The 25,130-nt window shown below is 39.3% G+C and overlaps 1 protein-coding gene across 13 annotated transcripts in view; it reads right to left on the bottom strand.

Moving 5' to 3' along the window:
* WDFY3 (WD repeat and FYVE domain containing 3) overlaps window positions 1-25,130 on the bottom strand; it is a 188,546-nt gene that overhangs the window by 42,787 nt on the left and 120,629 nt on the right. For 6 of the 13 annotated variants that reach the window (XM_040555097.1, XM_040555092.1, XM_040555093.1 and 3 more), the window contains 15 exons: window positions 24,037-24,255; window positions 21,002-21,183; window positions 19,307-19,538; window positions 15,262-15,422; window positions 14,583-14,694; window positions 13,965-14,155; window positions 12,383-12,535; window positions 10,107-10,180; window positions 9,827-9,988; window positions 8,374-8,468; window positions 6,397-6,517; window positions 6,022-6,239; window positions 3,733-3,968; window positions 2,415-2,549; window positions 461-652 (listed from right to left, as the gene is read on the bottom strand). In XM_040555097.1, coding sequence (XP_040411031.1) covers window positions 461-652; window positions 2,415-2,549; window positions 3,733-3,968; window positions 6,022-6,239; window positions 6,397-6,517; window positions 8,374-8,468; window positions 9,827-9,988; window positions 10,107-10,180; window positions 12,383-12,535; window positions 13,965-14,155; window positions 14,583-14,694; window positions 15,262-15,422; window positions 19,307-19,538; window positions 21,002-21,183; window positions 24,037-24,255 — 2,483 coding nt within the window. The remainder of the gene's footprint in view (window positions 1-460; window positions 653-2,414; window positions 2,550-3,732; window positions 3,969-6,021; window positions 6,240-6,396; window positions 6,518-8,373; window positions 8,469-9,826; window positions 9,989-10,106; window positions 10,181-12,382; window positions 12,536-13,964; window positions 14,156-14,582; window positions 14,695-15,261; window positions 15,423-19,306; window positions 19,539-21,001; window positions 21,184-24,036; window positions 24,256-25,130) is intronic. The other 7 variants (XM_040555104.1, XM_040555102.1, XM_040555098.1 and 4 more) reach the window with 3 other exon arrangements.

The raw sequence follows: 25,130 nt of genomic DNA on the forward strand, positions 1-25,130 counted from the left end.
AATGCAATCAAAGATGAACTCACACCCTTCTCCTAGCTTGAACTCAGCAGTTACAGGTCAGACAGAAATATTTTTATTGGTTAAGCCCCCAACAGAAGTAGGAGGAGAAAGCAGTTTTCAATTTTATTGCATCCTCCAAAATAGAGAGGAGAAAGACAAGCTGACTCTTTTTCCTTCTGTAAATCTGAGCTAATTTGATTCCTGTATGTGAAAAAACTGGCCTACTAGAAAAAAAGAAATGGTGTACATTCCCTCTAAAATGAAGTTTCAGGTATCATTGTGCAGCAACAGTTGAGCATGCACCCCTCTCAGTTTCAAAACCCAAGTACAAAATTTCCAGCCCAGCCTTTAAGACCACCCTTTTCTGCATGGCAACTAGAGCTTTATCTTCACATGACTATTAATTGATCCATCTTCAAAAATAGCATCCAAGGGAAAAGAAAGGAAAAAAAAAACTCACTGCATTTCCTACCATCTCAGAGTAAGGTCGTATGTTGAAAGGAAACACAGTTGCTGCCAGTGCACACAGGAACTCTGGGCTCATCCATAAGGAAACAAGGTCCGGCACATTGTGATACAAATAGCGAAAGAACTGCATCAAGGTGACAGGATATTCTCGAAGCCAAGAGCCTTCTTCCTCAGACTGCCAAGGCTGGGTTGAAAAACAAACAGCATGTTAACACAGATGACACTAATTGAAGAATGCTCATTTCAGGAAAGAGACATGGGAGGATGACTGGTAGGATCAAGTATGCCAAACACATTGTCAAACATGCAGTTAAACACAGCATCAGAGATAGGACGAAATGTGATCAAACATGGTCAAGTGCTTGTTCAAAGAGAGCAGAAATGTATCTGGTTGCCTGCTCAGTCACATATCAGTGTCCAAAACCAGAACATGTCAAACATGCCAGAGCATGTGTCACAACACATGGCCAAACAGCTGTCTAGAAGACATGACTGAAGACATGCTGTTCAGACACCTGAAGTGATGTCTGATCAAACATGCAACAGACTATATGCCTGAGCATCTAACCAACATGTGACAAATGAGTTGCTAACCGTGACAAAACACTTGTCTGGGGACATCACTGTATGATGAACACCTGACAGCATGCAACCAAGCATACATACACAGTTTTTAACACATCAGCTTGCAGGAACCATGCAAACCACTTTTCAAGAACACGTGTCCAAGCCTGTCAGACATGTCACCATGTCATGAAATCATAAGAAGCAGAAGTGAATGACAAATGTGACACGCAAAATGTAATGAAACAGGCCAGAACAGGTTGCTACCACATGAAGAAATGTAATCAAACATGACTAAATGTGATAAACACATGGCAGCCCAAAACTTGACAGTAACCTGTGCCTAAGCATGTGTTCAAGAATGTCATGAGCAGGAGACTGAACACATCTATGTGGCTAAGAACATGTGTTCTAAGGTGATGACTCAAAATACGTTGCTAAGCATGATCTGAATTGTATCAAACAAAAACCCGATAGCACATCTAAACATATATCAGCTGGTACAGAACAACACAGCAGGGCAAGAGACAGCATGTCTCTGAGCAGGTCAAGAGCATCTGCAAAGTGGAGGGCCAAAAATGACAGAACAGGTTGCCAGCAGGAGACAGAACAAGTGGCAACAGCAATGTGTACCCCCAGCACGTCATTAGATGTGCTTTCTAGGTATGTGTACTGGTCACACCTGGATACGTCAACACATGAGCAGCAAGTAGTCAATGCTTCCCAGAGGGTTTCACAAACATGTGATGACCAAGCAGATAACATCTAAACAGGTACTACTTGGGAAACATTTCACGAGATCTTTTTCAGCAAATCAATGCTCTAGCTCCCACATAATACAAAATTTTCCTACTGAGAAACCAACTTTGACTACATTGACACTAGATTCAAAAATGAAAAGAACACACATTTTTCTGACAGTTAGTTCATTTCCTCCCGCATGTGGCTATTAATAGTCAGGGGACTTCTCAAGCACAAAAAATCAGCATCTCGCATTGCTTTGAGCAGATGGGATAGTGAGTCTCAAATGTTCCCCTGTGATGTTAATCAGGAAAGTAATTCAGTCATCTCTGCCAAACATTTTTATCCTTCTGCTCTCTTGTTTTGCTTTACTTGCAACAAAATGTAAAGCTTAGCCTTTTTATGAAAAGCAGTGCTAATTTTATGGTCAGTAATATTTCCACAGATAATGAAAAACAAAATAAGATAAGAATAACCTCATTACAATGTTTTCTTTTTGTGCATATATAACGAGTAACTCCCAGATGGGTTGGTTATGACACTAACAAAAAATTCACGTTTCTAATTTGGCTTCTGACCGACCACATGGCAGACCCAAGCAATTCCATATATAGAAATATGTACAAAATTTTTATTCTTACAGAATTCAGCATACTCCTCAGCATTCCCAACAACAAGAAGGCAGCTTCTGTGCAAACACTATGTACTGAAGAGGTAATGGTGCCACACGAGGCAGGAACTCCAAATATAAATGTCCAAATAGAGTCTAAATCAAACTGTAAAGGGTGAAAGAGAAAAGACAAACACTTTCTGCAGTGCAATTTGATACTGCTTTTTATTACATCTATAATGCATTCATTTGACAGTGTCTAAACAATAAAGGTTAGAGGATGTGAAAAAATTCAGCCCCTACAACTTTATGGGGAGATCACGTGTCATGAAGCACTGAAGAAAATTCCTTTCCATGGACGAACGTAACTGCAGCTCTCACCTTCTCAAGGTATTTAAGTCTTCTGAAACAAGAAGTGACCTGTCAGCACAAACGCTGCACCATCAACACTTTCCTTTGGCACATCTAGTAACAAAACCCACATGGTGTTCCACAGGAAAAACATGAATGAAACAAATACACTATGCTGTATTTTCCAGTAATTAAACAACAACAAAAAAGTCATTAAAAATAAGTAAGAAAGGAAAAACTGCCCAATCCCTAGCATTAACAGCTCTACTGCTATATATTTTAGGTAGCTGCATTTGATTTCAATTTAGCATTGCTGTACTTCAACTCCATAAGCAGAAGATGAGCTTCATGACTCTACTTTCCCACAGCACAGTGTTGCCTGTGCTGTCTAGTTCCTCTTGAGAAAATAAGCAGGCAGAATACTTTCTGGTCTGTAATTTTCACCTTCCTGTTACCACCAAAAAACAGATGTTAGCACTGTTAGTATCTGTTCTAAACAGGTACACCGTCAACCTGGAGCGTGGCTTTTCTCCATAAAAGACTACACTAAGGCTTCCTAGGTTTCTGTTGAAGGCTATTTATTTACATATAATTAAAACAAGTTCAAAATCAACCTACACAGAATGTTAATACACTTTTATTTTTCCACTGAGAACTAAGATGCCTCCCTTAAACTTTTCTGAAATAAGTACCTTGTATTTTTCTGTAACCTCATGAATGCTCTTTAATACAGCAACTCCCTGCTCTTAATAAATAAATGCTCCCTTCAATCTCATCCTGGCTCCAGATCAGACCAGAAAGAAACTAGCTTCATCTATGCCATACCAGGCTGGCTTCCACATACTCCCACCATATCTTGTCCTCCCACTCCTGCACAGAGCAGCACAAAACAAGCCGTACGGACTTCTGCGTCAGCTGCTGGGGACTGGGGGTGTTAATCCGTAATTTTCTTAGATGGCAGACAGAATTACACTTACATCTTACTAGATAATCCCTACCTGGGACCCCTGATTACATTGGCTGCTGACGACAGGTGCACTGACCTGCAGGTTTTCAGGCAGTTCAGTGACTGGCTGCTGCAGGAAAAGGGCCATGAGGAGGAAGTAGAGTGCAGGTACATTAGTGTGCTTAGGGAGAAGGGACTGCAGGACAGGAAAGCCCGGGAAATGACACGCATCCCGGTTAATCTCCCGGACTGTCGATCTGCCACCAGCGCTCCTGCCAACATTGAACCCTGAAATAAAAAGACAAAAAGCCAACAACGTTAATAGAGAAATACCTGCGAAACTCATCCTTAATCAAGTATTGAGCTCAAGAGGGTACCTCCACATAAATCTAACATTGTAACAAGGGAAAACTTGCATACTGGTTATCACACACATACTATGCAAGTCACTTCAGGTATCTAATTATTTAATTACTACAACAGGAAAAAAATTGCCTTCCAGTACCACACCACATAGATAACCCTGCACCATGAAGACTGCTTAATGCTGTTCCAGACACACACACATTCGTTTTCTGACTGCTACCAGAAACTCAAGACTTTTAAGATACCCAGCTTCTGAAAAAAAGTTATTTCACTAGCTGAGAGAAAAATCACACCTTAATCTCGGGAATTGAGTAGTTCAGTTACGTTAACAACCAGCAATCCCACAGCTGATTTAAGTAAATGGGCTGCTAAATGATTTCCATGCATGCTTCACAGGGATCTTGCTTTAGCTGCTTTGTTACTGATGAACCAGTATGAAGCATCAAATGCTCTTATTTTTATCTTAAGTGTTGCCAGAAACACAAAACACCTTTTGTGACCTTTTTGTACTCAGTCATTTCATTTTCCCTCTGAACATCACACAGAGAGTGCAGAAGCGCTCATTTTGCAGTAAGCACAGAGGCAGGAAGGTAACTCAGTCTCAGGGTCAATGCAGACCGCCAGATTTTTTTTTCTGATGTTGCCAGAGATAAGGTTGGTCAGGCTGTTTTTGTGAGGCTCTAATACAGAGATGGTTCTCAGCAGAAACTGACTATTTAAAAGAATATATACAAATTAAATCCTTGCCACGAAGCCACACTATCAGTAAGCTTAAACAAAAATGGCTCTCAGACGGTTTCAGGTGAAGTCTCAGAGCCAACATTTTGCAAGGCAATAAAAAAAATACAGAGTATGAAAATTAGGCAATCAGATAAATCATTGCCATTTGATGAGATACAGTTTTAGAATTATCTTGTTCATCACAGCCTAGCCTGGCATCAGTTACATTGATATTATAATACAAAACCAAAAAGGACTACTACACATGCTCTCCAACTGTGATTGCACATCTAATTTAGAAAGATTCTGTGGACTGAAGAAAATTATGTTATGGGACATTTGAAACAAATCTTGAATAAAAAATAAAAAAGTCAGTGTCCTAAAATATCAGTGGGTTTAAAATTTTAAGACGTGCATGCAAACTGTGAAGAATTTGTAAGATTTAAGATCTGAACCAGTAGCTAAACAACAGCTGCTACAGTATGTTAACAATACATCTTTGCACACATAATACGGTTTCATAAAAAACTCTGATTGCTGAAACTTTTGTAGTTCATTATTGATGCGAAGAGTCATGATATATTGCTTAATACCCTGAGAGATATATTATGGGAAACCACTGCAAAGAGACTGAATTCCTGCAAAGGTGTAACAACCTGGATAAACAATGCCCTAAGAATCCACAAAGAAAACCTTTAATAAGGGCCAAGGGGGAAAACATGAGCCCAAGAAATCACAAGAGCAAGCTAAGCAGAGGAAACGAAGGACTGAGATAATGCTTTGCACACACAAATTCCCAAGGTAGCACAAATCCCAACTGGTATATCTATTGGCACAGAATTCACTAGACAAAGCAGCACAGATTTAACACTGCATGATACTATGACTAATGTAACAATTACATTTTTCTTAATTGGTTTGAGTGTAGCACCTTGCAACAACACTTGTGATGCTATGCTGCCTTAGCATTTAGCTCATATGTGCCTGCCCATTGGACTTACTTAACCATACACTGACGGTAACACGAAACCAATTGCAGTTCAGCTACGTAGGCTTTGTGCAGACAAAAAGCTAAGACTGAACTATAACAATATCTGTGCAATGTCAGGTGAAGGGCAGTTGTGTAGAACTGCTCTCTTTTGCTTAGCAAATCTAACTCTTAATTCTAAGAAAAACGAAGGGCAACATCATCTGATCAGAGCAGAGGCAACAGTAACAGAAAGGATGTATCCATCTGAGAGTTTTCATACTGTACCTAGCACAGTACCAATCTTATTGGTCAAGACTGAATCCGTCTGATCAAGCCAGCCTCCACCACTGAGACCTTCCTTAAATTTAATAAGGATGGACTGATTACTCAACAGGACCACAAGAATTCGCATGGCAGCTGTGACCGTGGTGGAATGCAGATGTTCTTCCATGAACATCATAATCCAATCAAAACCCAGGGTCTTGACCAGTTCTTCACAAGCCCTAATAAAGGGGGAAAGAAAATCTGTGTAAATGCTTCAACAGTTCCTATGAAATTACACAATTTAACTAGTGAATAGTGTAGACTGTATAATTCTCTCCTTTGAAATTAAAAACATAATAAATAATCCTTTCTAGATCTAAAGTTTTTTGTACTTACTGCAAATTAACAGCTGTCTTCTCTTTAGATGTATATAGAAGTTTCAGGAGGATATCTAAAAGCCTGTTCCGCAGGAGAATAAGATTAGCTGAAACAAGTCCTCCAAAATCATCATCTGTTCCTAGACATCAAGTACAAAAAGAATTAAGTAAAATTAGTGTGAATTAAAAAAAAAGAATTAAGCAAAATTTTTTTTTTTTTAGAACTCCAACCATTTAAATGCTATTCATAAATTCCATACGCAAGTAAACTCAATCTGTTCCTACTCAGGTCAAGAAAAAGCCATGCTCTATTGTGGACAGCCTGCTATGCTTGACCTGGCGCACACTGCTGAGGAATGTTTGGTGCCCCATTATCGTCACACAGCTTTTGGTCGATTTGAAAGATGGGCAGAAGGATAGTACAGACAGTTATCTAAACTGAGGCAGTCCACATTAGCTAAGCCAGTTGGTTCCTGGCAGGCAGATGCATAAAAACAACCTGACAAAGGAAAGGGTGTGGAAAAAAAGGGGATTCATAAAAACCCCAAACAGTTGGCTAAACATTATGCAATCTGGGATAAAATTAAAAAAAAAAGAATTTTAAATAAAATAAAACTAACATTTTCCAGCTTATGCAAAATGTAAGAAATGGAAGAACAATTAATTTCCTTTTCAATCAAGTCAGAACCCGAAACCCCTTATCAGTCAAACAACACTCTTGTTCCAAAATGTGCTAATACACACAACTCAAGGTTAACTTCACAGCTATTTTTTGAATCCCTCTATTAGTACCTTACTTTATCTAAGGAGGAGCAGGTTTTCCACAATGTTAAAAAAAATTACAACTCGAGCAGAGACATGCAAAAAAGGAAGACAGATAAATGGACACATACTGGGCCAGAGATCTGTGCCTAAGTCACAGACAAGAAAACAAAGCATCTTCAAAGGCAGCAATACAGCATAACTGATCAAGACAAGTAACCTATAAATCTACTGTCCTCTGCCTCAAGCTTCCCTTAGCACTCCTGACACAGTGTGCCTTTCTCCCCATGGTTCTCCAGTGTCCCTGGTAGACAAAAAGCAGCACAAGCTCTGGTTAGCTTAGAAAAACAAATATGGCCAGCCTGCAGAGGGAACATGAATTTCGATCTCTCTACTATACCCAAGACACTGTTTTTTACTGAAAAAGTTGGAATTTCATCATCTCCAAGACTGCAACGAGATAAAGTGTTCAGAAAGAAGAGGAGAGACATGTGAGACTGATAAATGTGCAGATCACCTAACCTTGTTCTTCAGGAAACAAGATGAATCAAGCTAACTGTGCAACAGAAACCCTGTCCCTCTCACTGGTCCCCGTCTACATGCATCCCAAGAGATGCAGAAACTTAGCATCTTAGAGCACCCACTTGAGTTATTTGGTTCAAATCCACTGATGGGTTAAATCATTTGGACTAGGGGAGACTAATCAAATCCACAACTGTATCAGCTTCTTTTCCTTAAAGAACAAGGGTAGAAATGTTCTCAAAAAATAAACACAAATACTCTTGAAGTATGGAGATATATATATATATATATATATATACACACATACACACACACACACATATATATAAGGAGGAAAAAAAACACCTTACACTGCGTGAATTATTTTTCCCATTTCTCCACACATGGAGGGTGCACCTGGCAGATGCACCTAGCAAATCATTCTCTTTTCTTTTTTTCCCTCCCCATAACAAAGCTGAGATGCACAACTGATAGGAAAGAACAAGTGGGTGAAGCAGAAGGACAACATTCAGTATTAAGTGAAGGAAAACTAAATAAGAGTGCACTGCTTTGCATGCAATATGCAAATCTCAAGTTCCACAGTTAACCTGGCAGCCATATTATAACTAAAATACATTACTGCTAATGATACTGTTGTACATTTTAAGTATAAGTACAGAAGAGATCATAAACTATTTCTCTTCTACTGCTTCTAAGGCATGCAATGACTTACCGCTGTCAAGCTTTTCTTCATTGTTTATTTCCATGACTACAAACTTCTCACAGACTGCAAACGTAGGTAAAGTGGAAGAGATGAACTGTCCAAACCTTGACACACACAGAAATAACATCATGCATTGATATGACAGATGAACTCACGTCCATCAATAATTTCCATCTAATGTAAAATCACAACGCTAGTGAAAGGGCATTATCCAAAAGCATCAACTTTCCAACATCTAAAGGCTGATAAAAATAGCCTCAATCTAAAGTTACTTGCCCAAAAGTGAGGTAATGTACAGTAATTAATGGAATCTTGGCAGACAAGTCTGCAGTTACAGGACTTGGACAACTCTGAGATTCAAGAAAGCAAACGTGGAGATACCTCCAAGTCCTAGTAAAATGAACACCACAAGTTAAAGAACAGAACAAAACATTGTTCTCCAACTTTTACAGCTGAACAAGTATTACATCCCCCAAAATCATTCATCTGGTATAACATTCACGTCTACAGCTTCAGGTGATATAACAAGGTCATGGTTTTCAAGAACAAGATGATGATATACTATGAAAAGAAAGGAAACTGAATACATTCCTCTTTCTTCTGGAAAAATCCTCAAAAAGTCCCTAGTTACTGTAACTTATCTCAAGTTGTAAAACATTTTTCATTTTTATTTCCAGGAAGCAGAAGTAGTTATGTCAGAATACTCAGATTTATATTGTAGAATCTATTCCATTGGAAGAGAAGCACGACATCTACACTGTTTATTCTTGAATTACTCTATGATGCGTTCAAAACTTTTAATTGTACTTAACATAAGAATCTGAAATTATGACCATTCATACACAAGGAATATCTAAGCCTGGCAATATTTTATTCATTTCCATTATAATCAAACAGGAGATGAAAAAATAAAGTTATCAATGAGTTTAACTTGTTTAAAAGGACTTCAAATACTCCTGTGTGTATGAGTTGCAACTATTAATGTAACCTTCAGTCATAAGTAATAGTACCATAACTGACAATCTTAAATATTTTTCTGTAGTCATCATTCAGAAAAACCATCTTTAAATTAGCCTTTCGTGAGAGAGAGTAATCAAAACTGCATTTTAACTGAAGTATTCTCATACTCCACCTGAAATAAAAATCAATGGTGTTTAAAAGTGCTCAGTATGTCACACCAACAATGGACCAAGAATACGGCACCAATGCTACCTGCCTGAAAAACACTACACCAGTTTAATCATTCAGTTGTACCTGTTGAGATATAAACTAAATTTAATACAGAAATCAAGGCATTACCAAAACTATTATACCTATGCACTCAGTCACTTAAAAGAAAATATTCAGTACATAGACATTTGACATTAGTTACTCCACAATAGTATTGTCGCTAAGTACTTTCGACCAAGGTCAGCAACATAATAAAAACACATAAGCCAGAATTAATATAGGTGTGGGCTACCTGAGCAAGTCGTAGCTGCTGGGGAAGCCTTGAAGCAAAAAGCTCAGCACATTACTAATTGCAGCAATAGTAGGCTGGGACAGAGATGTATCTCGAAGAGTCAAGAGCAGTCTTGGGATGAGTTGGAATTCCCTCATTAACTTAGCGTTCTTCGCTGCTTCACTGAAGGAAGGAAGGAAGGAAGGAAGGAAGGAAAGGAGGTGTCAGTTTAAAACTAGAGCTCCCTGTAAATATTACCTAATCCTGGAAGCCTCACCAGTACACTGGCATCAATTTATACCTGGACTCTGTGAGAAGTTCGATGAAGTGCTCAAATAATGACAGATGAAGCTCATAGGGTGCGTGAAGCCAGACCTGAAATAAAGAATAAACAACCGTAAGTTTGGTACACAAATCCATTCCAAGATTCAGAACTGACATTCGAGCTTCATACAGCAAAAGTTATGAAAAGCTCGAATAGAGTAAAACTTGTTGCCTATGTTACTGTTTACCTGGCCTGATTGCACGCCTCTCAATTGTTCCTTCTTCAAATTCACTTATCTGTTCAACATACTATCAAAGACTAAAGAAACACACATTGGTACCCATTGATAGTCTCTATAAATTTATCACAGTAGAATGTTAGGGTTATAGACAAAAACGTTCATCGCTTTCCGGAATTCTTCTTTAAAGAGGTGGTACAATTCCACTGACTCCAAAGGAATTATTCAGGATTTACAGTGCTGATGTGAAATGCTGAATGGGACCAACATGATGATTTGGCTGAGTCAATTTCACAAAGAGAATCTTTGCTTATCTTCTGCCAGCACTGAACTCAAGGCGCTCCCTGATCTTTGTTCCATGTGGTGTTTTGTTTCACCCATTTTAACCTTTACCCAGAAATTTCTGCACAGCATTTTCAACAATTTATATCCACTAGCAAAAAAAAAAAAAAAAAAAAAAACACACACACAAAAAAAACCCAACACCCCAAACTATTATTCAAAAGTAGTAATAAAATACGTCAAGTCAGAAAACTCCAAGTTATAATTTCAAATCTTAAAATTGGCTTGCTATTGAAGAAAGTATAATTAATATTTGTGTTCAGGTGCGTAAGATGGTCTGAAAGTTTCCTTGCTTTTGCTGTTCTTTAAATCTTATCTAAAATGATCAGAACAATCTTTCCTTTACTATGCTTAGCATAAGATTAAGAACACCTAATTTACCCAATTTTAATGAAATGTTTGGGTCACTGCTTTCTGAATACATAAATTTAAAAAATGGGAATTATAAAAACCCAAGTCAGAAAGTGTGACTTCCTGAGGCTTCTCAAAAGTTTCTTCCTAATGAATCACAGACGTATCACTTGCCTTAATGTGTGTGTGTTCTCTCTCCTAAACTGTTCGTCCAACTTAACACCTCTACCACAAATATTAGATCAGGTACATGTAATGACTTCTATCAGATGTACATTTACTTGTGCTCATTAATAGCAAGCACAAAGAAACCGTTGTTATTTAAGAGATTTGTTTAAAAATAGTTAGTTTTTTAATACTGAAGAATTAATGTTTAAACAGAGCATGAACTTATTTCTAGTTTCAATACTCTTCATCAAAAAAAAGAAGAAACTTGAGCAGTTTTCATTTCCTGATTTTTATGCTGTAACTGTAGTGTATTACCAATCTTGGCGACAGTTGTTTCAGTTGTGTTCAAGTCCTCTAAACTCTCGAAGTTAACAAGGCCATTTGATTTTGTTAACATGAAGGCTATATTACGTGGCAGGCATTTTTTCAGAGGGAGGACACTTTAAAGACTCCAGGACTGCTTTTACATACTCAAATGCATATATATAAAAACAGTAAAATAAATAATCCCGTGTTTTAGAGCCATTTGTGAAAAATGGATGTGCGTCATATCTTGTAGTTGGATCTTTTATTTATTTGAAGTGTATGAGAATCACAACAGTTTTACTCAGTCTGGGTCAGATACAGATGATAAAAAAAGGGACAAACACCAAATGGTGAGTTCTCTGCATTGTTTAACGCTATCAATCAGTCTCTTTTACATTAGCATTTAATTCTGAACTTGTCTACTTTCCCCAGTTTAAAACAAGAACACTTCAATATTTCAATAAGCTGTGCAAGCAGATTTTTATCTACCTTATTATTAACATTGCGGGAGACACATGATGAAGTGATTCTCATGTGCATTGAAAAATCTACCTCCTACTGTTACTTTCAGTGCATCTTTCACACCCTAATGTATCTACTGCAGTAGAACACACTAGTTAAAGGAAATTACTGTGGAATAGAAAACTAAAAAACATCATCTAGAACAACAAAAAACATGACCATACTTGGTACCCATTAATGGCTTGTAGAATGACTCAAGCCATTTCAGCAAGAAAAATTACCAATAATCTTGCTGCTGAGCTGCTATTCTGTACAATATACAGAATAGTAAGTTTGCAGGATAACAACCTCATCTGCTGTTGCTCAGTATTTAAGGTGTGTTGTCAGTTTACTCAAGTACTCATTAGCCAGTATCATGAAGACTTCTCTGTGTAGCTTCACATACCTCAAAATCACAGAGCAGATCCTGGAAGGCAATAGAGTTTGGAATAATGGAGGTCTCATGCCCACTGTCAACAGTTCCCACCAAGGAAAAGGTGAGATGAAGTATGTGACTGTTCAGAAGGGATCGTTTCTTCTTTAACAGCATTGCCAGCAACTTGAACAAATAAACAGATACGGAACTATTACCCTATGAAAATGCAAGCACGTAATCTACGCATAATGAAGCATGGGTGGAATGGCTGCATCTCTTTTGAGAAGGCCCATAAATTACCTCTGATGCTTGAAATTTTTGGTGAAAAAGCTTGAAAAAGGCATTACAGCCTATTAGAACAAGAGTGTACCCAGGATCCCCTCCAGCTCATGAGAAAGTTTCTGTTCTAAACTGCAGATGGTATCTAGGCCCTGATAGTTAGGCACATGCACCTCTCAGCTCTCTGGTAGTCACCCACAGCTTAAGGCAGCATGTGATACATGCTCACATGTGTGTTCCTGGAAAGCAAGACACATGCGGATATGGTAGTCTTCAATAGACCAGTCTGTACCTCTGGAGTACCATAAATACAAATGAGAGGTACTCTGTCACTGAAGAAAAGTATCTATCACCAGATAGATCTGAATAACCCCAACTTTCTGTCCCATTAAGTGACACACCAGAAAAACAAAACAGAACAAAACTCAGATCCTTGCTACTCGTCAAAGCCAATGGCATGAGCTGAATGCTGGCTTGCTCAGCTCAGCTTCACCATCCGCTTTGAAACAACAAGTAAAAAACATACAATTTTCCATGACTCTTTCCTAAACTGTGCTATTTTCTGAGGTCAACAGAAACAGAATATAAATTGTGTGATGATCCACAGATCATTTATCGTGCAAGAAACACTGTCTAGATTTTTTTGTTCAAAGTCAAGGTCCACAACAGGCTAAACGGAATATTAAGTTTCAACATAACTATAAGTAGCCATTAGCATTACAAGGTTTGTAAATATGCTGCCTAAACCACATGCCAAATTTTCAGTTTCAATAACGTCATCCTCATGAGAAACAAAGTTCATTGGTCATGTGAACACCTTTTTCAAGTCAGTCGAATAATCCTTTTGCATAACTGATTGTTATGCACCCCAATGGAGATTTAACAAGTGTTAAGTTGGCAAGTGAACACCACCACTAATTATGAAGTCTATGCGATCTCCTCAAAATAACAATTCTAGGAGTCTGCTTGTTTGGTTTCCTTGATGTGTCCAAATCCTTCTCTCTTGCTGGCAGACCACTGAGACAGAAGCTCCAGAGGCTTGGAGTTGTGGACTCACATTAACAGGGTAGTACCACTAAGTCGTGCTCTTCCTTGCTATTAATGCAGAGTCAGATTCAGCAGAGCAGTTCAATAGACACAGCTGCCTAGAAAACTTTCCACTCTGTTCCTTGAAAGCTATCCCAAATAACTCATCTATGTTCTGAGCTGAGAGCTCAGAAAACTTAAGAGCAGAAACTCAGGTTACCATGACACAAATAATTCCAATGGGACTTGAGAGCACAGACACTGAAATTCAATTAGCCTGGTCTGTTTAAAGACATTTCTTACATACCTGATAACCTCTGATTCTTTCCATTTCTTTGCTGGCTAGCGGATTGCTTTTTACCACGCAGACCAAGGCCTTCACAGCTGCATACAATCCTTCTACATCTGAAGCCATGGCTACAAGTCCTAAAATAGCAGCAGCTCCACCAATGTACTGCAGTATAGTGGCAACAGGCTTGGGGACAAATGTTCTTACTCCTGAGCACAGGCAGTGAAAATTAATTAATTAAAATCAAGTCTTATTCTTGTAGAAATTAATTGGGAGTTCATGCAAGTAATTTGCAGTCTACCCCGCTTGATTTATTAAAACAATATCACTATGTGTATTATGACACCTCAGAAGAAGCGGTGATGGAAATTTTGCATTGAAAAATAATTTATGAACTAAAATCAATTAAGTGCATTTCCCCAACAGTACTTACATAAACAGAAACAAGCATCCCATATCAGTAAAAAGAAAAAAGATGAACGGTATGTCAATAAAGTATAAAAATGTAAAATCAATTTAACAATGTACCATAAAAATCACATTGATCATTTACATGATTCATCTTCTGGTACTAAGTTCTTAATGACAAGTACTTAATGATGTTTAAACCTAATAATTCTCAAATACTCAACTCACCCAAATATCCTATCAAAGCTGCACCAATGGAACGTGCAGGTCCGTTCAAGTGCCCTGCTGAGTTATGTACCAGCTTCACAGGTGTGGCATTTTCATGAGAAGAAATTGCCAGCTTTAAGGAATAAGGAAAAAAAGGAGGATGAAGGGAAGATTTTTTCCTGTATAAGCCTGAACTCAACCTATTTTCCTCCTGTGATAGTGAGTAACACAAAATAAAACTATGCTGTAGTCATTAGTACATCCTCTACAGTGAAATCTGCAATCTCCAAAGTTTAAGGATGATTAATCTAATTTCAAAAAAAATCCCAACAGATGGTCCCTCACTTAGACGAAAAATATAAACCAATACACAGATTTCCAAAACTGAATCACAGTCAAAAGACTAAGCTATCAGTTTTGTTCATCTGCAACTGTAGTTCAGTAATTATTGTTCAATTATATCATCTTAGTAACTGCTATCTACATTGAAAAGACATAACACCTCCAAAAGAAGACAAACTACATCACTACTAGTAATTTGAAGAACAGGAATACATCTATAATCTCACCACTCCCCCCACCTTCTTTTTAAAGATTCAAGTCGTTGTAGGCAACTCTGACAAGTACATCACTTTTCCTAGTTTCAACGAGTAAACTGACTTGAAAAGTCATACACCAACCAACTCATTTTCCAACGTACCTGTTTAGCAATGGCTTTACTATCCAACTTGTTGTAAACTTTCCTTATTTTTGCAACTGTAAATGAAGAAACCGAGAGAGCATAGAGACCAAAAGAGACCTTCTCTTCTGGTACTAAAGATACCGGAGATGGGTTGTTTCCCTCACATTTGGAATCTTTGCCTTAAAGACAGAATAAAAACTCATTTTAAAAAAGGCACTGATTTTCTTTTCAGTTTTAACAATAAAATGTAGAAGTTACATTTCAGAACAGGCACAGAAAAGAGCTTTTATAGACCTCTGAGATTTGATACTGCTTTTGTGTATTTGTTCACCACAGGCAAAACTAACTTGATGGTGTTCAAGTCTACTATTAAAGTTAAAAGACAACAAAAAACAAACTTTTCCTTTCAATAAGGTCTTCTATATTAACACTTAATGGCAACTGGCAGCTTGTGGCTTGGCCAAGCAATAAAAGACACAGCTCTTCCTCATCTGAATTTTTGGCAACATTACCCCTATTCTCAGTTAGTGTCCAGCCTAAGGGCTGTTCACTTTCACTTCCACCTGAAGAATGGCAAAGGGACTACTCAATAAACATGATGTTATTTGGTCCATCTGCATCTGTGTGTGTGACAACAGGCTTTATACAATGATTTGCTAAGCAAACGGCATATAGAAAATGGTACAAGAGATGCAAGAGTGAATAAAGATCAAAAGGATCAGGCACTGCAGAGAGGTATAACCCTATATTTTTTTCCCCCTTTTTTTTTTTTAATCTGCTGCTCCCATACTGAAGGCTTCTTGTGAGGCATTACAAATACTACAAGCAACGGTGGTCTACAATACTTAGTGCATGTGCATGTGACATAGCACCAGAAAGCTTCACGAAGAGATTTGCTTCTACATCATCATTCCAAGTCAAAAGGCGTCTCCAACACCAGTGAAATATATTAACAAAATTGAAAAAGCGTGAAGTTTCCTCACCTAACACCGAAATAAGTGACAAAGATAGGGGTCTACACAATTTGTTCAATACGTATCACGTCTCTGTTAAGTCTCACTTGAGCGAATTTCAGATGTCTCAGTTTCCCAATAAATGAAATCCTAATAAAATCTTCTGCTCACAGGGATGCCCTGAGAAAATTACTGCATTTCAGCAAACAAAGGAAATAATGTATTCTCCTGAACTAACTGCTCTTTGAGGGCTCTTTACAAGGCCAGAAGAGTATTGGCTTTTTCACTTCTTAAAACACAGAAGAAATTCTCAGAAGACAGCAATGTTGCTTACTGAAATAGGGGACAGAACTTCTGAAACAAGTACAGCACAGGCAATGGGGAAGTCAGATATAATTTCCTTGGAAAGGGAACAAGGAGCAGAATGTGGCCCTCATAATCCACGAGGAAATGGTTGGCGACCTGCTACAGCACTTGGATGTACGCAAGTTGATGGGGCCGGATGGGATCCACCCAAGGGTACTGAGAGAACTGGCAGAAGAGCTGGCCAAGCTGCTTTCCATCATTTATCAGCAGTCCTGGCTATCAGGGGAGGTCCCAGTCGACTGGTGGCTAGCAAACGTGACGCCCATCTACAAGAAGGGCTGGAGGGTGGACCCAGGAAACTATAGGCCTGTCAGTCTGACTTCGGTGCCAGGGAAGCTCATGGAGCAGATCGTCTTGAGAGTCATCATGCGGCACTTGCAGGGCAACCAGGCGATCAGGCCCAGTCAGCATGGGTTTATGAAAGGCAGGTCCTGCTTGACGAACCTGATCTCCTTCTATGACAAAGTGATGTGCTTAGTGGATGAGAGAAAGGCTGTGTATGTGGTCTACCTTGACTTCAGTAAGGCTTTTGACACCGTTTCCCACAGCATTCTCCTCAAGAAACTGGCTGCCCTTGGCTTGGACTGGCATACGCTTCGTTGGGTTAGAAACTGGCTGGGTAGCCAGGCCCAAAGAGTTGTGGTGAATGGAACTGGAAGCCAGTCACTAATGGTATCCCCCAGGGCTCAGTACTGGGGCCAGTTCTCTTCAGTATCTTTATCAGTGATCTGGATGAGGGGATCAAATGCACCCTCAGTAAGTTTGCAGACGACAGACACCAAGTTAGGTGCACATGTTGTTAGCTGCACAAAGCTTCCTGGCAGAGAAGGACCTGGGAGTATTTGTTGATAGTCAGCTGAATATGAGCCAGCAGTGTGCTGAGGTGGCCAGGAAGGCCAAGAGCATCCTGGCTTGTATCAGAAACAGTGTGGCCAGCAGGACTAGGGAAGTGATTGTCCCCCTGTACTCGGCTCTGGTGAGGCCGCACCTCGAGTACTGTGTTCAGTTTTGGGCCTCTCACTACAGGAAGGACATCAAGGTGCTGGAGTGTGTCCAGAGAAGGGCAACAAAGCTGGTGAGGGGTCTGGAGAACAAGTCTTACGAGGAGCGGCTGAGGGAGCTGGGGTTGTTTAGCCTGGAGAAGAGGAGGCTCAGGGGCGACCTTATCGCTCTCTACAGGTACCTTAAAGGAGGCTCCTTTGGTTTATTGTCCCACATGCCCAGTGATAGGACAAGGGGGAATGGGCTACAGGTGTGCCAGGGAAGATTTAGGTTGGATATTAGGAAAAACTTCTTTACTGAAAGGGTTGTTAGGCATTGGAATGGGCTGCCCAGGGAAGTGGGTTCAGTCACCATCCCTGGAGGTCTTTAAAAGACGTTTAGATGTAGAGCTTAGTGATATGGTTTGCTAATTACAACTTGCACAGATCCAATGTGCATTCCAGGAGAAATAGTAAATGACTAGCAGATAAGTAAACCCAGACTTACTTGCTAGGTTTGACTATCTGTCAAAAAAGCCAGCACAAGACAAATCTGCACACGTAATGACATTCCCCACACTTTCTGATTCAGGATGTGCAAGGAGAACCATCTACCTTTCCTGGATACTTTGGTCTTTCGCTGCCTCAACAGTATTTATACTTGCAGTTGTTTTCCATCACCTCTCTGAGGAAAACATTCACCATGAAAGCTACAATTGTGTGTTCTCTTGACATACTTTGTTTCTTAGCACTCTGCGCTCACTGCTTGCTTCCTTCCTTGAGTTGGTGATGGTTTCTCACTGGAAGAGCTAGAAAGCATGGAGGTACTCACAGGGAAACACGACCCAAGTACAAGACAACTTGATATGTTCCCCTTTTCTATGTCTCTGCTAAAGTAATATGTAGTAATAAAAAAAGTAAATAATAAAAAAAAAGTAAAGTAATATGTAGTAATATGTAATAGTAATATGTAGTAAAGTAAAATGTAGTAATAGCTACATAAAGCAATGAATGTCTGTATGTACATAAAGCAATAAATGTATACTGATATTGGTGAGGAGAAAATGTAAACTGCACAGAAAGACAGGGAACACTACAGAACAGGAAAATCTTGCTTGTGACAGCTCATCTTACCAGAGGCATTCAAGAATCCATTGCCCCAGTTGCACATTTCCATACCTTTTTGCATTACAACCCCTTAAATTTCAAACAAGAATACTTACTGTAATGAAATCACCCAGAATTTTTCCCAATACGTGATTTAAAACTATCTGCTGCACTATAATCCCTCCTGTTTCTTTTTTTCCCCTCGTCCCTCAATTGACTGATCTAGGCCCTACAAACAATTCTATTTCAAGACAGCTGCGTTTAAAGCACAGAACAAATGGCAGATTTGTAAATAAGCATGAGTGCTATCAATAAAAACTGACAAGTTCAAATGCCTTTCCAATTTCTCTTTCTACAGATAAATACAATATACAGCATGAATAATAACAGCATTTAAGTTTTCTAACTACTTTAAAACCCAAGAGAGGAATACCAGCACTTCTATCATACCTCAGTATCAGAACCACCAGAAAAGTATGTTACGATGGTAATTTGGATTTATATCATCCCCTTCAACAACAGCTAATCTTCTTCACACGAACAGCTTTGCCTCTCTGCTACTGCATATTCTTTTTTCTCACTTCTTCTGTCAATATGCATGCAAAAGACTCAACTAAGTTGGATCAAGTTACATGTTACCATTGGAATTGTACTTACACGGTATGTATACTGCTTGAAAGCTTCCAACATAATTTGGTCCCAGCTCATAAATGGTGCTAACACCTGGGGCAGGCAAAACTTCCTCCAGGAAATGTGTAGGGCCCAAACGCCACACCAATGAAGAGAGCTGGCGCTGTGCGGGTGGTGTGCCAATATAGGCATAGACAGTGCTGACTACAGGAGGATTAGCAGAACCAGAGCCACTAGGACTGCTGTGAATATAGTGAAGCTATAAGGGATAAAAATACAGAAAATCTTAGTGAATTTACTGAGAGTGCTGGGGTACCATCAAAAGATAGCAGACAGATTAGAAATTCAGGCAAGCAATTTGCAAACCGAGGACATAAAAATGACTGGTATGTAACGCATAGTAGCCTGACAATATGGTAAAAGTTATTGAAGAGCATTATCCAGAAGGTAAATGCAAAGATCAGAAGTTAAGTGGCTTTCAAATATGAAGGTGTGTATAGAAATACCGGATGAGAATGTGCGAGTTCTGTGCTTAAAAACGCTGAACAATGAGGCTGCATCATGCTTCTAAAACCATGGTCCTTTCTGACTGTCACTGTTGTGTTGTGTTTTTTTTTTGAAAACCAGTACTACTATCTCAAAACCTTGTGTCCTTTCCCCCTCCTCCTTCAGCTTGTGAAGATATGCCTCAGACTGTTAACTAACGCTGTTTTGTTGTCAAGTGGATACGTGATGAATTCAAATCAATAAGATTGTCTAACTGCTGTCTGACAAACATGGATAAAATGTATGTATGGATAAGATGCTGGCATATATATAATGGCAGCAAGAATTGTACGGGCATTTTCCATCTACCATGTTAAAATTCTATTACCAGCTATTGAATGTAGTTATATAAAGCCAGATATAATTAGCATACTATAGCAAGTAGCCTAACAAGTTAATATAATGCTCTATTGAGCAATTAATATAATGCTATATTGAGGTATACTAAAAGGCAAAATTTGCAAGGCAAAGTATCATTCTATGTATAACAGCATGCCAAGCTAACTAATTTGCACCCCATCACAGGATTAGCTTACTCCCTCCGTAGTGCCTAGGCCAGGTGCCAAACGCTCTTTTCGTTATCAGTAACAGGTCACGAATACAGAGCGTCTAGTGGAGAGGACCAGTGCTATTGCATGATTTCTGGATGTGGCCTCCTAGTTTGTTCCAGCTAATAACGAAACATTGACCTGTACAACTATATTTCATCCACATTCAACTAGTAACAACATTAAACATCTCAGTGGCAATCACGTGATAATGGCATGCTATTTCTGGGGTTGCAAGATGGTTGGGAAAGGAACAACAAGGAGAAATTTAAAAATGTCTCTTACTTTGTAACCTCCCCCTCATTTGAAAGTTACGTATCTACTAGGTGGTCCTGGAATATGTCCTTTTTAGCTTTTTGTTATTGTTCTAACCTAGTCGTCAGCATAGCCATGCCACACTTGCTTCACATGCAATGCACCATGCCTGCTTCCCCTGAGCACTGCATTGCTCATCCAGTATCAAGTGTTCATTATGTTGCCCTGTTAACAGGACTAGGGCTGGGTCAAAGCTGTGTAGCGAGCAAAGATTGTTTTTTGCAAGGCTCCTCTTGTTTTGTACACAAATATATATGCACAGAGACGCGATCACTCCAACCAGTAAAAACGATAATGTCAGGATTTATTTTACCTTAACAGTGTTAACAAGCTGTCCATCAAGGTAGAGCGCAGCTGTGCTGTTCTTTAGCATGCCTTTACTCATGACCAGAAGCAGGTGATGCCACTGGCCTTCTGCAATGAGCTCACCACAGCGAAAACGGGCACAACAAGGAAGAATTTCGTAAAATGATGATTCTTCACTGAAGTCATCAACTAAAGGGAAAGTACCACTTAGTGAGCAACAGCAGAAATGTCATTAGTCTGTTTCAAGGTTTTTATGTCGTCAGACTTAATTCAAAAAAATCTACAGTGACATGTTAAAGCCAAAATTTCAGGAAGTACATACATAACAAAGTCACACAAATACAATTAAAATCATATGAATCGACACAGTTAACAAGATAGGAATAATCTTTTAAATATTGCCTTTAAATTTTCAAATACAAGAACTAAAAGAATTAATTTTTGAAAAACCATTCAGAGCACCTTATCACAGTTCAACAGGCTGAACTTCTGCAAATACTTGCATATAAGCCGACAAGTATAGTTTTGCTGGTATCAACAGCATGGTTTTTGCTGGTTCTGTTGGTTTTGTTTGTTTTTTTCCTCCTATATTTTCTCAGGATACTTCTATACTTTTGACAATTATATTTTACTTCTCCCCTTCTACCTTCCCATTGAAATTCTACATATAATTCCTTTACTTATGTTTTTACTAACTTTCTAATGCTACCATTTAAGTCACAATGTTTCATCCCCTTTTTAGAGAAAAAAATTACAAAAGTAGTTTGCGGGAGATAACATACCACTCTAAACCTTCAAAGCTATTTTTCACCTAACTCACACTGTAGAGAGAAAGATACCCATACTTCTTGTACTTCCTCTTCACATATTTCCCTGCTCCACCATGGCTTCCTGCATGTGTTCCTCTCCAGGGACTGCAGAGGAACCTGTGCTCTGGACCCTGGAGCACCCTCCTGCTCCAACCTTAGTGTCTGCAGGGCTGTTTCTCACCATTACTTTTCCTTACCCCTCACTCCATGAAGTCTTTTGCCTTTTTTTACATGTGTTTTCTGGGAGGTGCCATCAGCCTGGCTAATGTGATCAGCTGTCCTGCAGTGGGGACACCATGGAGGCAGCTGTGACCATATACGGCTGGCATGGGGCAGCCCTGGCCTCTTCCCACAGAGGCCACACCCTGGACTTTGCTTAACAGTCCCATCAGTGGTGCCTGGGCCATAGAGCAGCCGACCTGAGGAGAGCAGCTTCTGCTGTGGGGCAAGGTGATGTGATGCTCAATCACCTACCTGTGCACTGACAGCAGGATGGGTCAGAGAGGGATGCCTGCCTTTCGGCCAAAGGAACCCATTCCCAGTGTCCCAGCAGGGGCTGCACATCCCACATTACTGACCACCCATCACTAATTATTCACCTACCTATACTCTTCACTGTTTCCCATGTCTTTCTTCACTAATGGCTGCTGAACTGCCTTCTGAATATTTCAACACACTTTAGTTCTCCATACACAATTTTTAAATTTCTCTAAAACGCATCCTTTGATTTCACACCAGAAGACATGATTAATTTGCAGCACTCAGGTTCGTTATTTTCTCCATTACAAACCAGAATCACCCACACTCTACTTGAAAGCCAAAAAAAAAAAAAAAGAAAAAAGCCAAAGCTTGAAATTTCTACACTAGGGAACACTTCAACAGAACAAAACAGAAAGCAGGAGTTCTTCAGATCTCTCTTCATGCTTTCATGTTGAAGGAAAAGAATCCACTAATCCTCTTACTTCAGTAATAGAGCCTACCGGGAGGACACTTGTTTCTTTATAAATAGCACAAGGAAAACGGTAAGAGCAGAGTACTTAGAACTAACTTTCAGATACAAAAATAATCTTTCCTCAATTTATTTTTCTTTAGCCAAACACCTTCAAGCGCAATTGTTGTTCACAAAAAGAATCCTTAAAAATGCTCGCTTTATTCTCACAACAGACTGTCAGCACTTTTGATCCCACATGCTGGTGGGCCTGTTATCTCAGTTCTTCAGGTACTGACCGTCTCAGGACTTGACAGTATATCACCAACTGCTACTAACTGTGACAGTGCAGCAGCCCACCACAACATAGTACCCCTTTCAACTAAAAAGGAGTCTCTGTAGTCAGAGACCTTCAGATCTTCTATGACAAAGGCTCTTCAAACCCAATCTCTTTTCAAGAGTTAGGCATATGGGCTTACAAACTAAAAACATACAATTTACTGCTCCAATGCAGGCTAAAGCAATTAATATGAATGTAAAACTATTTAATTCTTTCTTTTAAGAATTCGTTGTTTTTTTTTTCTGAGAAAGAGAAGCTATCGCTATCTTGCTAATGTATAGTTTTAGTTATTCCCTTGTAAAATGGGTCTTCAGCTCAAGTTTAAGGTTTTGAGCAATGACTTGGAGCTTCTACTTAGAAGAGGAGAAATAATGTCCATGTCTGTTGATCATGACAGGAATATTCTATAACAGCCTGCTTAGGTTTTTGGACAAATTACAGTTGTCAAGAAAAATCTTTATTACTAACTGTTACTCAACAGGGAAGAACAGATGAAGTGTATTGGTCTGGTAAAGAGTTAAGCCTAAAACACACAGGAGGCTTCTCCTCTCCCCTCGGCTCCTCCACAGTCATGACCCGTCAAAACTGACCATTTGGTTTGGGAGCTCCGAAGAAGTACAAGGCAGGACAAAGGAGATGGCTGAACCTGAAGCCCCTGATCACACTTGATAGCTCTCCCTAGAAAATTCAGTGGCCTCACCAGCTTTGCTTTGCTCTTCATAGCACTTCATGTAATTTCAGTCCATCTCAGATGACAATTGAACCTACCAAGTCTTTCTGCAAACTGATCACAGCATTAAAACTTAAAGCAAATGACCGATTGCCTTCAAATAGCCGGCCACTGAAGCTAGTCAAGCTGCAAGTTCTATCTCACACAATTTCTACACGCTAGACTTTCATTTAGTCTAGAAATCAAGCAATCCTAATATTGTCAGGATTAACAGATGACACAACACAACTCTTACCATAATTCTGAAGTAATTCTTCTTTAGTTGAAACAATTAGTGATCGGTCTTTTGCTGAGAGGACAATGGCAAGGCACACATAATGCTGCTCCGAGGAATTTGCACGCCGCACTACAGTAAGAAGTCTGACAGGATGGTTATTAGGAGGCGTACTAAAATGTTCAATGCAAAACCAAGTTGAGTAGCTTAAACCAGACGGCGGTGGGAAAAATCGTTCACCTAAGAACAAAAAGGAAAACTCATTATTTAGTTGGAGTAGCTACTTCTAAGGACACGTACGTGTTCCTAATCCTTTTTTCCACAACAAACAGTTCAGTCCCTCAGTTGATACCAGTTACAACTTCTCAAGTTTTTTCCTTCGTGGAATTCAATGTTACTTCTTTTTCTGAGTGAAGCCTGGACAAAAAAAATCACATCAAGCTCACTCAGAGGGGTTTCTTTCAAAATGAAGTAAATCAAGAATTGCATACTGTTCCCACCTACTCTAAAGACAAAAATCAAGTCTAAAGCTGCACATGTTCAGAACGCCCAAGTTTCAGTTTCCTAGACCAAAAAAAAGGGGAAATAGGTCAGACCCTAAGAGAGGGTTAATATCATGATGAGATAGGTGTGACTCAGTTAGACCCACCCAGCATTCCTTGATGAACATCTCTCTCCCACATCCACCTGACCCCTTTTTGTTTCTAGGGGAGCTCCCACAGAACAACGAAGAACTCGCAGAGATCAATTACTGTTTAACACTAATTCCACCTTACTGCAGTGAAACTTTAGCTTTGTTTTTAATACTTAACACTTATTTCAATTAATTGATCGTGTTCAGTTAGCGCCACAGCATACCATAATGTACGTAACTACATCTGTAATAAATTCAGTAAAGAGTTCAGCAGAACTAAGCCACAAGGACAGCATTACAACCCATCCCATGTTTCTTCTGCTCTGACCACTTAAACACTGGTACCTCAACTTGTTTTTAACACAACCAGATTCTTTACACACAAGCGCATGAAAACACGATACCAAAAGCAAAGGAGAACTGGCCACATACTCCTCTTTCTAACAATTTGACCTCCTGCTCAAAGCCTTGTATTTTCAAG

The sequence above is a fragment of the Cygnus olor genome, chromosome 4 (assembly GCF_009769625.2).
Source record: "Cygnus olor isolate bCygOlo1 chromosome 4, bCygOlo1.pri.v2, whole genome shotgun sequence".
Lineage (NCBI taxonomy): Eukaryota > Metazoa > Chordata > Aves > Anseriformes > Anatidae > Cygnus > Cygnus olor.